The sequence below is a fragment of the Leishmania donovani genome, chromosome 11, assembly GCF_000227135.1.
Source record: "Leishmania donovani BPK282A1 complete genome, chromosome 11".
Taxonomy (NCBI): Eukaryota; Euglenozoa; class Kinetoplastea; order Trypanosomatida; family Trypanosomatidae; genus Leishmania; species Leishmania donovani.
This window is the reverse complement of record NC_018238.1, coordinates 402432-418798: the sequence shown is the minus strand read 5'-3', so window position 1 is coordinate 418798 and position 16367 is coordinate 402432. Positions and strand designations below refer to the sequence as shown.

The following is a 16367-nucleotide window of genomic DNA, read 5'->3' as shown; positions in this document are numbered from 1 at the left end:
GGAGGAGCAGGGGCTGGAGGAAGCGAGGGGCGTCGTCGCGAAAAAAAAAAAAAGAAGGACCAGCATACAAGCTCCGTTTCCGATGGCCGCTGCTTGAGGTGGGCATGGCCTGGGCACCTCCCAGGCCCCCATCCGCCTGCCTTTCGCCTCTCTGCTTTGCTGCTGGCGCCTCCCCTTGTCCGCCCTGCCCCAGCCCTCGTAACACCCACTACGGCTACTAAAGTCCACTAACTTCATTGATCAAATGCGAAACGCGCGTTCACAATGGAGGGGAACGAAATGAAAAAAAAAAGGCACGCGATGGCGTGCAGGAGAGACGCCGCGGGGCGACAGTGCACGAGTCGCAGCAACACACGACGAGCAAGCGTGCTTGCCTCGCCGCCGTCATCGCGCCCTCCTGTCCGCCACCAACACCATTACTGCCCCAGCGCCTCTCGTCATGGCTCGTCGTCACTGCTGGCCACTACATGGCAGCAGCCGCATTGCGGGGGCTCTTCTGTGCGGCCGCCTCCACCTTCGCTGCCTCCGCCTTCATGCCTAGGGACCTAAGCTCCTCCGCCAGCGCCATCGCGACGGACTTGTAGCTGTGTCCTCCGTGGATCTTACTACCGGCGTCGGTATAGTAGGTGGTGTGAACGCCGCCGACGACGCCGGCAAACGCGTACTGCACGTTCTCGCAGACGGGGTCGTCGCTCACCATAACAACGCTCATCTTCTCCGGAAACATGATGAGGGTGTTCGTCGCCGCAGCGGTGGTGGAAGTCTCGACGGAAAGGCCGGCTGCCTCGATCGTCTTGGTACACGTCTCGCGGAAGAGGCCATTTAGGCGTTCGTACTTGGTCGCCGGCTTCATTACGAGCGTCACGCGCGTCGCCTTCATTGCCTTCGCCTTCTCTACAGCCACCTTGGCCGCCCTGTTGAAGTTCTCCACCGCCTCTGCTGTCTCTTTCTCGCATGTAATGCCGGAGGCCGGATACACGTCCAGTATGTCGCGCACCTGCATCGTGTCAGGCGCGCGGCGCGGGAGGATGGCGCGCACCACAACCGTCTTCACGCCTGCATATGGGCCACTGGCCGTGCTAGGCGGCTCGGCGACGCACGCGTACACGCCAAGCGGGGCCTGCATGCCGACAACGATGGCATTGGACGCAGCCGAGGTCGCCTGCATCGCCTTCACGGCACCACCAGTTGCCTTGGACACCATGGCGGACGCAGCCTGCACCAGAGCAGCGGGGGCACCCGCAGCGATTACAGCAATAGACTTGGACATGTCGCGCAAGGAGAAAAACAGGGTCGGGAGTGAAGAACAAAAAAACGCAAGTAGTAGACGGGCCTGCTGCGGACTACGCAAACGCGGATGCAAGTGAACCTCGCACAGGCGTGTAAGAGCATGTGTCGATGTTTGGAGGGAGGGGAGGTTATGATAGATGAAGCCAGCGTGTCGAGCAGTTGAGAGCGATAAAATTCGATGCGGCGGAGAGAAGCACGTAGAGTGGAGGGAACTGAACAGATATTCACACACACGTAGACGTGTGCGCATATACATATCGGCAGGACCCCGCAGCCCAAGTGATGATGAGCAACGCCACTGCCAGCCGCATCGGCGCGTAAAGAGCATAGAGCTCAACAGGCGCAGAGTAGAAGGGGAGGGGGAAGGGGAGTGCGGGTGTTGACGGCGTAAACGGCTCGACCCACTGCGCCTTGGCACCCCTTTTTTAGCAGCCCCTTTGTTTCTATAATTTGGTTGCTGTCTTTTCCGTGTGTGTGCGTGTAGTGCGCGGCATGCGCACGTGCAGGTGTCGCTCGAGCACGAACACGAAAAAAAAAAGCAAAAAAGGAGAAGGGAGAGAGAAGTGCTATAGAGAGAACGGAAGGAAAGGAGGAAGGGGGTGGGGAGGTGCAGACAGAAACGTGCAACGGCACCCAGAAAATCCCGCGCTCTCTTGATTGTTGCTCACTTGTTTGTTTTGAGGTGAGCCTTGCCTTTTTCCCCTGCGCTCCCTTCTTGTCGCTCTTCCTCCTCCCCCCTCCATACACACACGCGCGAAAAAAACATCGCAGGGGGGAGTGGGGTGTACGCCTGCTACCGCACATGAGATGCGAGACGACAACGAAAATGACACGTAACAAGAAGGATCAACACAGGATACGAAAAAAAAATCGTGAAAAATAAAAGGGCACCAGACGACATAACGAAAGATATCCACCGATGTTAGCACGTGCCCACGGGTGTGTGTGTGATGTGAACACCTGCATACCTACATCTATGCACACACACCCGCAGAGAGACCCAGGCGGAGCCACGGTGCCAGAAGGGGGAAGACTCACATCAGACCAGCAGAGATGGGCGATGTGGCACGACTGCATACCGGGGCGCTGAGGGAACGCCTCCACAGCTCCTCAAACTCGTAGCCGTCCCACAACTCCAGCAGAGAAAACACCGTCGGGCAGAGCAACAGCGTGTACGAGGGAAAGGCAATGCCAGATGCCCTCTTGAGCAACCTGGCGAACAGAACGGCGCCGTCGCAGAGGACGGAGTTAAACTGCATCTCGTAGTACGTGATCAGAGCGGAGACTTGATATACGTTCACAATACCGGCGTAGTCGTTGTTGCGGCGAATCACAAAGCCATTCTCATACATGGAAGCCGGAAAGCACTCCGCGGCGTGGGTAGGGGTGTCACCGGAAACGCGGCAGACATCAGCGCTGTTGTCGTCAAACGCCACCGCACTGACTCTCTCAGTATTCGAGTGGTCCCCCTCCACGGGCGCCTCGCGCTGAATGCCCCGCGTCCGCCGCGAGGCGGTGTTGCCAGGCGCCTCAATGTGCGGGCTGTTCTGTCCGCTAGGTGCCGAGCGTACGCGGTGCGCCGGGATACGCTCCGGCTCACTCACCAGCCGCGCCACCACATCCGATGGAAGAGCGAAACCGGAGGCCGGGCCTTCATGAAGGGAATCGGAGACCACCACAGCGCCGTTGCGGCCGCGGCCTGCTGAGACGGCGCTGGGCCGCAAGTACGTCTCCTGTGGCACAAAGAACGGCGCCGGCGGGGCAGAGAGGCTGGCACCACCAACGACAGACGCCTCCTCCGTCTTGGGCTGCAGCGATGCGAGAGCGCCGATGGACATGGACATTACTGTTGGCGTACGCTGATCGCTGCTTGCATCGGACTGGCCAACTGGGCTTATCGTGTGCCACAGCTCGCCACCGAGACAGCCGGCGACGGCGCCCGCAGAGCTCAGCGACAGGCTGTCCTTATGTCTGTAGCTGATGGCGTTCGGGTTGTTTAGATTGCTGGCCGTGGCCGGGATGCTCGCGTTCGCGCTGTTGGCGGAAGCCCTTTTCAGCGATACGAGAGCGCCGATGCTCGGCTTCAGGCGCCGGCCCGCGGCCTTGCCGTTGGATGAAGCGACGCCACGAGGCCCCCCCAGTGAATTGGCGGCATCCAGTCGGCATGCGGATGGCGCCTCAGACGCCACACCAGCTCCGGACGGCACGTTGCCGAGCCTCGTGATGCCGTGACCATGGTGGCCGCTCTGCCGCTCGCTTGGTACCACGGAGGCGGCGCGCGTCGGCGCGCCGAAGCGACATGTCCCGGCACGCTCCCGCGGCCCTTGCAGTACCTCCAGCAGCCCTAGCTCCGTGAAGGTGGTGGACAGCTCCACGGAAGGGTTTGCCAGAGCGTCAGGCGGTTGCTCAGTCCTGTCACCGACCTCTCGAAGAACATTGTTGATTATGGCGAGCTTCTTCATTGTGTTGCGTACGGCCTCGTCTTTTGGGCTGCGCCGCGGCGGCGGCATCGCCGACGACTCGTGACGGTTCTCTGGCGCCGCGAGTACCGTGATCGACTTGTTCGTCCACGCAATCAGCCGCCCAATCCTCATTGCGTGGGTGGAGAAGTCGAGCAGCACACTGCCGTCCTGCATGTGGCGCAGGGAGTAGGTCAGGTCCTGGTTGGAGCACGTCGCCGCCTCGGCAACGTTGAACATCCACCACTCGTCGCGGTACCCCGCCGTTGATGGAGGTGCCACAGAAGACAAGATGGCGTTGCTCGCGTAGGCTGACGCCATCGTGGCAGCCGACATATCTGGCGGTGCCGGGGGGCTAAATGGCACTCGCAGCGACGCTGCCCACAAGTCACCGTTCACCGGCGAGTGCACGGGCAGATGCACGCTGGCAAGCGAGAAGGAGACCCCGCGCGCCTTCCACAGCCCCATGAGCTCGTGCGCCATGTGCTTGTTGAAGAAGTAGCTGTTCTCTGGACCGCCAGCAGGGAGGTACTCCTTGTGGATCTTCACATCGTTAAAATCCGCGAAGCGGGCGAGGATCATATCCAACCGCAGCATGTCCAGCGGGTGGCCGCAGAGCACGGCGGATCGATTGCTGATGACGCGGCTCACCTCAATCACCGAGCGTGGATAATGCGGCATGGAGCGCGCGAAGGGTAACAAGGCGGACGCGTGAGCGCTGGACGAGTTCGGTGAGTACAGTGGCCCGCCACAACGCCTCCGAGGGGTAGAGGCGGTGCCGGCGCTGACAGCCGTGTTGTTGCTGTTCACGTTGAGCCAGGTGCTGCCCCGCTCCGTCTCATTCCCCTTGTAAATGTCACGCAAGGAGGCAAACACGTCGTATCCCTCGTTCACCCGCGCGACGAGGCGTCGCAGCGTGATGATGGGGATGTTCACCACCAACAGCGTAAAGCCCCCATTTGCAGTCAGGCGCGTCTCCGTCTCAAAGTGCTGATGGCGCTTGCGCATAAGCACGCCGGTGTAGAAGGCGGCGCGGTACATGCACGCGGTGGAACGAATCAGGTCCTCCTCGCTCTGCGCCATCGACACGGCCAAGGCGGCGAAGAGTCCTTTGCCTGAGCAGAAGATGCCGCCCCTGCATAAGGCCGTCGCTAGCGCATCGTAGCCGTGCTCGCGCGCCATCACGTAGAAGCAGCAGGTCAGATACAGCATGTGTAGCGGCCAGGAGTTGACCGCGTCAGTGAAAAACTCGGCACCGACCTTCACCAGCTCTGATGGTTGGCGAAGCAGGAACATGATGATCCGATGCCATCGAAGGAACTCCGAGTCGTCGTGCGCGGCGCTCGTTGCCAACGACGGCGGCGATGACTGGCTGCGGGCGGGGTTCGCGCCACTGGCCAGCAACGGCAGTGCGCACGAGTTGCGGTGCAGCTGGAGGGTGAGACGAGCCAAGAAGTCGTCCAGAACGTCGGCGTGCTCTTGGCACAGCTGCACCATCTCAGAGAAGCGGGAGAGCCGCTCAAGCGCGCCAAAGAGAGCGAAGATGGGGGGCACCGGTGGTGTCGGCGACGGCGGCGTGGCAGCGGCAGGCGATGGAGATGGCGTGGTCGCCGCAGCAGCCATCGCTGACGACGACGGCAAGGAAGTGCTCTGCAGATACTGAAATGGTAATGCGCGATCGCGGTTGCCTACACTGCCCCTTTGCTGCTGCGGCGGCGGCGACTCGTCGGGGGGTGACGCGGCAGGAATTATGGAAAGGAAGCGGCGCAGCGATGACACAACCGTAGCCCCGTCCGGCTGGCGTGCCGGTGCCCCAGGGTACGCCTGCTGCTCCTTGCAGTGCCGCGTCTGCCGCTGCCAAGCTTGCTGCCCTTCGTCTTCGCCACTCTGCTCGCTGGCTGCCTCCGGGGCGTTTTTGCTTCCCGCCGCAGGTAGCCGCTGGCGCTGGTGCTGCTGGCTCACCTCACGCATTACCCCGTGCTGCGACGGCTGCGTCTCTGTCCCCGTGTGGTAACGATGCATGCGAAAGGCTTGATAGGGGTTGCGAAGCGCCTCATCACCCGTCGGCGGCGCCCATGGCATCAATGCAGAGCCCACACAGCCAGACTCGTCCCAGCCCTTGCTCGCCTCGCTGACGCCCCTGTTTGCGGCCGCGTAGGCAGCAGACAGTACTACCCGCGCGCTCTTGCAGTAACCCGGCAACGGCGAGAGCTCATTGGTCGCAGCAGCCGGATCGTCAGCGCGTCCACGGAAAGCCTCTCGCTGCGCCGCCGGGGAGGAGTGGCAGCCGCCGCGGGATAGACTCACCGGCCGCGACGTCGCCGTGCTGGTTGGGCGGGCGCCGCCTTCGCCACTACGGCCGCGTTGGGTACCCGAGAGCACGAAAGCAATCGGATCGACTTCGTACGCGCGTGCCGCTGCTCCCGCTGCCAAAGCCGCTTCAGCGCCAGCGTCCCCACCGCTGCTTGATGCCCCTCTCTGTGCCTCGACAGCAGCGCCGCCCGTGATCGTACCGCCGTCACTAACGGCCATCAGCCCACACTGCAAGGCAGACCACGGCTGCCGCCCATGCGCCGCTGGCGGGATCTGCCCATCACTCTCCTCCATAGGAACGTTCGGGGTCAGCTCTTGAGACACTCCGGATCTCTGAAGGGCGCCCGCTACCCGTAGCACATGACTGTCGCCGATGTCAGCGCGAGCGCGGCGCAGGACCCCACTGCCGCCCCGCGGCCAGCTGGCGCCAAAGGCTCCACGGCTGATGTTATTGGCCCCACTACCGCTGCTGCCGCTGCCATAGTCATAGAGCGCCTGCTGCTGTCGAGGCTGCGGCCCCCGGCTCGCGCTCAAAGGCGGAGAGGGAAGGCAACCCATGTAGTCACGTGGAGCGCTCACCACCTCGGTCGCTGTCGGCATTGTCCCTACACGAGCACACGCTGTGCAGTCGCTCGTGGTGTGCGCAGAAGGGCCGCCAGCAGCAGCAGCAGCGATGCTCGTGAGCGACACATGCGCAGTTGGTGGCATCAGCTCGCCGTGACTCACCATGCTTGTACTCCAGTCATGAGAGTCCGCATTGCGTCCGACGTCGATGCCAGCACAACCACTGCGAGCACTATATGGCAGGTTAGCCTCGGATGTGCTGCCCATTCTTGTCGTGTGGTGGCTGTTGGGCGAGCTGACGGCGAGTGCCGCAGTGCTGTGCAGCCCATCAGCGGGGGATATCCCCAGCGCCACCGGGACGCCAGAGTCGTCATCCGCGGTGTCAGTGGCAAAAGGCGCGGAGATGTAAGGTGCGTCTGGGCTGCTGCGGGCGGCAGCGGCGTTGCTTCTTCCTCGGCCGCGCGCGGCCGTCGCGGTGATAGAAGAGGGCGTATGCACCATCGTCGAACTCGAAAGCACTGTCGCTGTGGCCGTTGGCGATGTGGTGGGGCTCAACAAGTGCAAAAACGCGGGCACCGCAGACGCTGTAGCGTTCGTCGATGATGCGGGAAGCGGCACCAGCGGCGGCGGCGGCGGCGGTGGTGTCTGCGGCTGCTTCAGCACCTCTGCAGTATCACGTGAGGGAACGATGGTGCTGTCGGTGCCGTGGCCGAGGCGCAAAAGATAGCCGCTACTGACAGCAATGGAGGATGGGTACGGCATGGGGCGAGGCCGGCGTTGATTTGCAAGCCACGCACGCGTCTTTGTCGAAGACTGCGGGGAGGCAGAAGACGGCATCGTCGCGCTTTCCAGTGAGGTGAGCGTCGTCACAACTACGCCTTCATCTGTGGCAGGCGAGGCACCACTCGCGGATGCCAGCACGGCTGGGGTGACTGCCATGTGGGGCGCGTGGCAATCCTCGTCCGTAGTGGCAGCAGTAGTGGGAGCTGGGTCACTCTCAGGCGTCACCACGGCCTGCACCACCGACTCCGCCGACAGAAAGGGCGTCATGATTGCGTGCCCCTCAGGTGAGAACACAGCGGTGCACAGCGGTTGAAGAGTACCGGACGCGGCTGCGTCAGCAGCACCGGCTAAACCATGCGCGGACGGGAAGTGGCTATGAGTGACACGCCGTTGCCGTGAGGGCGCTGACGCCGTTGGTGCCAGTGGCGACCCGGATTGCGATGCCGACGGCAGCGGCCCTGGAGCATCAGACCTGGAAGACATTTTTTTTCTCGAAACTGCGCCAGGTTCGCAGCGACGAATGCAGAAAAAAAAATACTGGAAAAGGCAAGTGAAAGAGGGAAGGAGAGAGATGCGACGCAGTCGCGTCACGAAGGGAGTGGAGGGTCAGGGCTGGATATAAACGCCGAAGCGGTGCCTGTGTTGGTCGCAAAACCCCCGCTTTCCTTGCTTCGTTTCGTCTCTCTCACACTAGCACGGCTTCAAATCACCTTCTCGTCCTCTGCGCTCCTGCGTGTCGCTGAGTTGTCTTTTCGCTGTGCCTTCAAGAACGCCCTCTTCATGGCACCTTCCCTTCCCCTTTCGTACGCGTGCGCGCGGCGTGTGCTCGTGCCCGTTGCAGATCGGGGGTATCGGCTCACTTCAAGTAGGCTACCCGTATCGCTCAGTCCGCTCTCTACGTCCACTCACACACAAGGCAAGGCAAGCACGAAAAAGCGTCCGATAGCACGAAAGAAGAAAAAAAAGAAAGCTGCACACAAAAACGGACGAGCCGGACCAGCAGAGAGGGAGGGAGACGGGAGAGCGCAACAACGACAAAACAAGATTTTATAATCCTAAGAAAAAAAGGCAAGAAAACAAAGGAGGCGGTGCAGCGCAGCAAGGGAACGGTGGAAAGGACGACTGATCAGATAGAGACGGACAGAGGAACAGACGCACGCACAAAATCAAAAAAAAAAGAAATTATAGAGGAGACTGAGGTAGTGCCGTGCGTCTGATGGCGTCAAGCGCGCTCTCACAGGAGATGCGAAGTCGACGATGAGAGAAAAAAGTAAACAGGAAGGGGGCGCGCGAGAGTGCCGAAGAGAGGCACGTTGTATACGTGTGCACCCCCCCCTCTGCTCTTCGTCGCTCGTCTACTCCAGCCCCAATGCTGTTCTGTTCACTTACCTTGCAGGGTCCTTCTCCTTGTGCGGCCTACCGGTCTGTTTCGGCTCTGCTGCGGATTAGTGGTCTGGATCTTCCTCTTCGTCTGCTACTGGCAGACGCAAGAGGTGCGCGTTGAACGCAACAGTTTCGAAAGAGCCCCCCGAATAGTCGCTCGTGTGTTCGTGTGTCGAGATGCGCTCGTGCGTTGGAGCACAGCGAACAGCAAATAACGGCGAACACGACACAAAAAAAAAACTGACGGGATTCGATAGAATGCGAACCTCGGAGGAGAAAACTGAGGTGCGTGAGGAACACGATGGCAACGAGATAAAATGTTCGTCGGAAGGACGCGCTCCACGCCGTCAACACACCCAAACACATGCACAGACAAACCAAAAAAAAATCCCACGCGTGGCTGCAGCGGCCGAGAAAGACGAAAAAAAAAATTCGGAATCCTTGTGTTTCCTTTCTGTTTTCAAAGGTGGAGCTGAAATGCCATACGCATACACATGCCTGTACGGTATATCAGCAAGAAACAACGACGCCGTCACCACCCCCACCCCTTAGCAGCCGCACGGTCTAATAGGCACACACATGCACAGAGACAGAGAGAGCAAGAACAACGCAACAGGAACAACGTGAAAAAGGGGGAAGGATAAACTGAGCAAAATATAGAGATACGGAGATGCACAGTTAACAGCCGAAGCGATAAGAGGTGCAACGAGTTCGCGCCGTGATCCCCAGGTGGGTGGGAAGGGGTGGGGGGATGGGGCACAAGGATAGAGCGCGCGGAAAACAAAAAGACCCGCAGCGCACAAGGAGAAAAGCAATGCCTAAAAAGCACAGGTGATGCGTATTCGATGACCCCGTGAAAACAAAATAATAATGTAACGACGGAAGCAGGAAAGGCAGGAAAGGTCGAGCCCCCGACGCCCAATGTGCAAAAAGACGGGACAAAGACAAGGAAAAATGAACGCCAGCATACAACAACGCACGCACGCACACACGAGTCAAGTGCTGTGAAGACAAAAAAGGGAGAGGCCCGAGGAACCGTAAAAGACGCAGACAGACGGCGATCTGCAAGGTGGGTGGGCGGGTGATGCAATAGCGTCGGGATGGCGGGTGGTATTCGTAAAGAAAAAGAAGGAAGACTACGCACACAGAGAAAGAGACAGAGAATAGCCACCAAGCGAGCCACAACGACGAAACAAAAGCGTTTCGGGAAGAAAGAAATATAGGAACACAGCAACTCAGCCGGTAAAAAAAAAGTGGTGAACGCATCAACAACAACAGCAGCAGCACATAACATACGCATACGCATATATATACACACACATATGCACATCTAAACGTGCACACCAGCGAAGTGACGCATACATAAAAGGCACCGCGAAAAAGAAAAGAAGAGGGAGGAGGGGCGACAGGAAAGCCGGTGACAGGGTTCCGATACGAGACGCACACTCACACAGCTTGGCAGAGAGAGAGAGAGACAGAGGGGCAAAGAAGCGCCACACACACACGCACAAGATGTGGTGAGGGAAGGACGAGTGGAGGACGCGGGAATCTGGGAGAGAACAACCACCACCACCAGACAAGTTTGTCATATAAAAGGGGGATGCACACACAGGCACACACACACACAACCAAACAGCAACAAGTGAAAATAAGCAACTCAGTGTCTGAGGCGGCAGTCGCACGTGTATACGTATGTATGCGTGTGTGAGTGTGTCCAATATGTGTATGAGTGTCGCGGTGAACAGCGGGGGCGGATAGAAATGCAGGGAGTAATATGAACAGAGAGAGAAAGGGTGCGCGAGACTGAGAGCCGGGAAGACGTTACAAGGGAACGCACAACAAACCCAAAAAGAGCAGCGAGGAAAACTCGCTGTGTCTGACCTTTGTGTTGGTGTGTGTGTGTGTGTGTGTGTGTGTGTGGATGCGACTTTGCTTTCACGGTCGCTCCTCTGGACGTGGTGGCAACGAGGTGAATGCAAAGGACAGGGCAGGGCCTCCGCGTCAACAGCGTATAGAAGAGAGAAAACGCGGAGCCGGACGCCGGAGATCGAAGAGCGAGAGAGAGGAAGATGGAAGAAAGAGAAATCCCGAGGAAGGTGTGAGCAGCAAGGCGCGGACGCGCATGTAAAGCAAACGCCCCGCTTCCTGCTAGTGTATATATGCCTGTGCTGGTGGCACTGAGATACGCCTCAGATCCCTCTGTGCCCGGTGTCCTCGGCTTTGTGTGCGTGTGCGCTCTTCTTGGTATTTTTTTTCTGGTTTCAAGAAGAAAGAGAGATGAGGATAGAGCGCAAAAAAAAAAAAGTTGAACAGAGCGAGGCACATAAGCAGCAGCAGCGGCAGCAAAGTAAGCAGATCGAGCGCACACAAATCAACGTACACACAGAAAGGAGCAGAAAAGGCCGTTGCATTGAGAGGAGGGCACCCGGCGCCAAGCAGCCATGCGTCCGCGTTTTCTGTCCCTCTCAGCAAGCTGCGTTGCACGTGCGCAGTGGGGCGTGTGCGCGTGCGTGTGCGTCCTGCGCGAGGAACACGATGAGGCGCACCAGGGAGCTCTCTCCCTTCTTCTTCACTTGCCCTTGTGTTACCGGTGACTGGCTATGTGCCGTCACTTCGAATCACCTTTTCGCCTTGCCTTCCTCTCTCATGAACGCGGCGAGTCTCTCCCGTCTATCCCGCAGAGCGGCAATGACGCGTGCAAGCGCAAGAACGACGGCACACGCGGAGCGGGCGAGCACGCATACATGTAGCTGCACGCAGCGCCATATATCTTTTTTTTTTTCGTTTTGATGTGAGGGAGAGATGGAGTATGGCGCCTTCGTGAACGCCTCCACCACCACCCCTCCGACTCACTCACCCACCCACCCACGCGGATTCCTTCCTCGCACTTCTGCACTGTCTTCGCTGGCCTTCCCACCGATCCGTGCGCGGCGCACACGTGCACAGGCACATGCGCGCATATGCCCTCCACAAGGGCAGATCCGTTACTGTGTCTCCTTAAAATAGCATAAATACGCCGTCGTGGTCCGTGTGAATGAGGTCGATCGCGGCGTACGCGTACCAGCAGCTCTGGCCACTGCGTTGCCTGCCCTTGAGACAGCCAGCACCGGAGGCAGCGCTACCCGACACTGAAGATGCTGCATGCGGCTGCGGCGGAGCGGTGCGCGAGCGATCGCCTGAAATCCATTCAAGGCCAGCCACATTGAACATCACTCGATCGCACCACGCAGGCAACCGGTCGTGGCAGAAGTTGTCGCGATGGGGTGATGCCGTCACGTGAGTCAGCGGTACACTCGCCAGCGGCGACATCGAAGACGGCAGCGGTGTCGACAGCGAGGGCCTCACCCTGATCGCCTCTGCCTGCTCCTGCTCCTCGGCACGGATGGCATCAGCCCGTCCAGCCAAGTCCTTCGAAGTGGGTATCTGCTGCTGCGCATCTGGCGTTGCCGCTACGTCTCGAAGTGCTGCCGCGTCGGCGCCAGCACTGGTGGTGGTGGCCCCAGTGCGGGTGCGATAGGCAACACGGGAGTAGGTGGGCGCGAACTGAATCGGCATCTCTGCGAGCTCCACGCTAGAGAGCAGAGCCACCTCGTCCATCAGGTGCTGCGGCTCGATGTCGAACCGCTTTCGCAACTCTTGCTGCGTGGCTGGGTCGGTGAACAACTCCCAAAATTGCTCCGGGCAGCGCAACCGCTTCTTCTCCGCCCGCACCGTCATCTGCATCTTCTCCTCGACCCACTCGGCAAACGACTTGCCATCCAGGCGAACGTTATAGTCGCCAAAGATGAAGAGCGGCTCGCTGAGGTCGACGACGGCACTGCATTCGGCGATGGCCTCCTTTAATGCCCGCGCGCGGCGGCCGGTGTACAGGCTTGGGCTGCTCTTTAGCGCCACGCGGTTGTCGTCGTCGTTGAAAAGGTGTACGTTGCACACGTTAAACTGGACGGTGCCGAGACGGAGAGAGAGAAGCAGGAACCCCTTGCGCGAGCGGCCGGCCTCGGCAAATTTTCCGCTGTGAAAGAGCCGGCCGGCCTCGCCGGCGTAGGTGAGCGGGTCGTCTACAATCGGAATATACGTGCGGTGCGGAACGGAGAGGCAGCTCGCGATGCCCATAACGCGCGGCGAGAGAAACACAATCGAGCCAATGGCGGTGAAGTACGCGTCCGCGCCGGCGTCGAGCTCAGCGGTGAGATCCGTGTCGTTGCTGTTCGCGTCGCTCAGGCGATGAGCATCGCCGGCGTGGCCGTTGGCGCTGCCGTTGTTATTACTGGAGCTACTGCCTTCAAAGGACGTCCTTCTCAGGGCTTGCACAGTGCTCGCGGCTCGGTGACGCTGGTAGTTGCTGCTGCTCAGCGTGTCACCGCTCTCTCGCTCGTCCATGAGCAGCCCGCTCGTCCAGCCTGCCTCCGGCAGCAGCGACGTGCGGATTTGCTCCTTGAAGTACTCGTTGAACTGCTTATTCTTGTATTTGCCACCGATTTCTTGAAAGTGCAGGACAACAATGTCGATGAGGGGCGGGCGTACAGACGGCGTGTAGCTGCGCATGTAAGCCTCCGTGTTCGCTGCAGCACCACAGGGCGTGGGCGAGGGAGGAGGGGACGCTGCGCCACCCGCGACCGAGGCGGGAGCAGCAGACGACGCCGTCGCAGACGCCTCTGCGGCGCGCGCCGCGGCTGACATGTACGAGAGCCGATGGAGCCACTGGCGGAGGTCCCCCAGAAACTCTGCCACCTGCTGCCGCACCACAGGCGAGACGCCCAGCTCTGAGTCGATGTCATCAGGCACGTGAATGTACGAGGGGCCGCCAAAAAAAGTCGGCACGGAGGCAAAGGCGGCAGAGATGTCACCGCCGTTCTCTGGCATCGGCGAGTGCGGGCGTTCGGGCAAGGTTTCGCCGAGGCCAGCGCTTGTGCCCAACGCAGCCTCGATACCGCCTATGTTCTGGGTCAGCAAGAGCACGCTCGGCTTCGAGTCCGCGCGGGACGGGTCGAAGTCGACAGAGAAGCGAAGTGCAGCAGAAGCGTTCACGCTGCCGGCAGGCAGCGGTGGTGTAGCGGACGACATGTCGCAACGCCTGTATTGTCCCAACGGGTCCTTTGGATTTTTGCTCTCGTTTTCTGTCGCTCGCTGAGGCGGTCCTTGTCTCTTCTCCGTAAGGGGCCCTGGTGCGAGGAGGGAGAGAAAGAGAGGAGGGGTCGGGCACTCGGTACCGTCACCTCAAGTCGTACGAGACAAGCACGCATACGCCCACAGACACAGGCACATACCCCCTCCACTCTCCAAGCACTAACGAAGAAGGGCAGAAGAGACCGATCAAGTGATGGAGTGAGGGCGCCGTGTTGGTCCTGCCGCTTGTTAGAGAGGTCGGAGCAGTGGAGAGAGGGATGAAGAGGGCGTGACACTTGTTTCAGCTAATGCACGCACACGATTCTGATGAGCGGTGCGAGAGAGGAAGCGCGCAAGGGGGCGCGTACGAGCTTGTGCGTTGTGTGCGTGTGTGTGCGTGCGTGCTTCAGCGAAATCAACTACTACAGCTACGTGATGCGTGCAAGCGTGTGAATGTTCGGTGGCGTACGTGTAAGCGCACGTAGTCTCAGGGGAGACGTCGTGCAGCAGTGGAGTAGGATGTGTGGAGACGCACAGATTTGCACGTGTGCCCATCATCGCGGCGAGCACAAGGAACCAGACGAGGAAGAGAGAGCGAGAGGCGATGCAACGTGAAGGGTAACTTTCGTAGTGGCAGATAGCGCCGGAGACGGAGAAGAGAGAAAGTGAGACGAGCCCCCCCCCTCCGTGTGAGCGGAGAACGCCGGCTCCTTTACAGAAGTCCAAGACGGAATGGGAAGACTCGTGTAGAGCGAGAAGAGAGGCGAAGGCGCGCTTCGCTTGCACATTGGGCACAACAGACACTCACACGTGCAGTAGGAGCGGCGATGTACGCATACCAGTCACACTGCAGGCTATGGAGTGGGCATATGCGCGCGTGCGTGCGTGTTTCAGGGTCTGTTGGCGCACAGCAACCGCGCTGCTCCGCTTCTGTGTGCCATTTTCGTCGGCTTGTTCCTGAGTCCCATGAGCACCGCCTCTGCTGCTCTTGTTGTTGCTTTTCGTTGCGTGTGGGCATGTGGGTGATGGACCACCGGTGAAGGTTGAACATATCCGCTCGTAAGCGTACTTCGCTTGCTCGGAAGGAGGGGAGAATAGGGGAAGGGAGCACATATATGAAAACAAATCCATAAAGAAAGCGTTTTCCCTTTTTTCGATTTTTTAAGTGTGTGTGTGGAGGGGGGAGGAGGAGGAGAGTGTCGTTGATTCGTTTTAGCTGTCTCACGACGTGTAGCGTCCAGTGCGTGCACGGGCGAGACCAGACGAACACGGGCACCGACGCCCGTACACACATACACGCACACACGCAGAGGCCCCTCCTCCTCCTCCTCCCTCGGGGGAGAGAATCCGGTAGATTTTGGTGCGCTCACATCATGAACAATTTTTCACGCGGGCGCCTTGTTTTTTTTTGCTTTTTGATGTCTCCTCCCCCGTACGTGCGTGTGATGACATCGACAGAGGAAGAACAGAGAGAGAGGCGCTCCCGCCAACGCATCACACACGCGCGCGCGAAGGAAAGCCAAAAAAGAACGGGAAGACACAAGACGTAGCGTGGGACTGTGGAGGGGCAGACAGAGGAGGAGGAGGAGGGCGGGAGGAGGCAGAGGAGACAAAAATGCCGTCTGCTCGACTCCACAGAGAGCAAGAAAGAACGAAGGAAAACCTCAGGAGCACATGGACGACGTAAAGCAAGACGGAAACGCCAGCGGCACCGCTATACGCTCAACATGACACGTATATGAGCTCATAATAACAGGGAAACCCCTTGAAGCCACGCGGGCCGAGCGAAAAAGGGGGAGGGGCACACAGCGCCGACAGAACGACAGAGAACGAGAGAGACAGGCATGCGGCGCGTGTGTCCGCGTGTGAGCATGGACGGACGTATAGCGTCGACAGAGCAGGGAGCGTGAGCAGGAGAGAGGCAGGCGCACCCTCATGTAGACGCGCGGGTTTACGTGCTCTGCGCGCCTGCACACCTCTGTCCACGCCCTCTCCACCTCCTCCACAGCCGACTGTGCCGTCATCACGGCCTTTTTACAGCTTAGAGCCAGCCAGAACCTTGTTGCGCTTCTCGTAGTCCTGCTTCTCCTTTACAGCGGCGTGGGCGGCGGCCACAATGGCGACTGGCACACGGAACGGAGAGCAAGAGACGTAGTTCAGGCCCACGCGGTGGCAGAACTCGATGGTGCGCGGGTCACCGCCGTGCTCGCCGCAGATGCCCATCTTCATCGTCGGCTTCACAGCGCGGCCCTTGGTGACGGCGGTGCTGACGAGCAAGCCAACGCCCTCCTGGTCGAGAGACTGGAAGGGGTCTCGGGTGTAGATGCCGAGGTCGTCGTACAGGCGCAGGAACTGGCCAGCATCATCACGAGAGAAGCCGCAGCCCATCTGGGTCAAGTCGTTTGTACCGAAGGAGAAGAAGTCCGCCTCCTCGGCGATCTGGTCCGCCGTCAGCGCCGCACGTGGCAC

General features: G+C 59.8%; 4 protein-coding genes across 4 annotated transcripts in view; all 4 read right to left on the bottom strand.

Moving 5' to 3' along the window:
- Positions 1-463: 463 nt before the first annotated feature.
- On the bottom strand, positions 464-1270 carry LDBPK_111030 (hypothetical protein, conserved; the record flags this gene model as incomplete). The annotated part of the gene is made up of 1 exon (XM_003859031.1): positions 464-1270. One exon carries the CDS (start codon positions 1268-1270, stop codon positions 464-466), a length of 807 nt encoding a protein of 268 aa, XP_003859079.1.
- Positions 1271-2324: 1054 nt separating this feature from the next.
- LDBPK_111020 (hypothetical protein, conserved) lies at positions 2325-7892 on the bottom strand (the record flags this gene model as incomplete). The annotated part of the gene is made up of 1 exon (XM_003859030.1): positions 2325-7892. One exon carries the CDS (start codon positions 7890-7892, stop codon positions 2325-2327), a length of 5568 nt encoding a protein of 1855 aa, XP_003859078.1.
- Positions 7893-11789: 3897 nt separating this feature from the next.
- LDBPK_111010 (inositol-1,4,5-trisphosphate (IP3) 5-phosphatase, putative) lies at positions 11790-13856 on the bottom strand (the record flags this gene model as incomplete). The annotated part of the gene is made up of 1 exon (XM_003859029.1): positions 11790-13856. The coding sequence occupies one exon, from the start codon at positions 13854-13856 to the stop codon at positions 11790-11792; it is 2067 nt and encodes a 688-aa protein (XP_003859077.1).
- A 2076-nt stretch (positions 13857-15932) lies between these two features.
- Positions 15933-16367, bottom strand: part of LDBPK_111000 (pyruvate phosphate dikinase, putative) — a gene marked incomplete at both ends in the record, with an annotated part of 2745 nt that continues 2310 nt past the window's right edge. The window contains one exon of the mRNA XM_003859028.1: positions 15933-16367. This exon is cut by the window's right edge and continues 2310 nt beyond it. Within this exon, the coding sequence (XP_003859076.1) occupies positions 15933-16367 (435 nt within the window).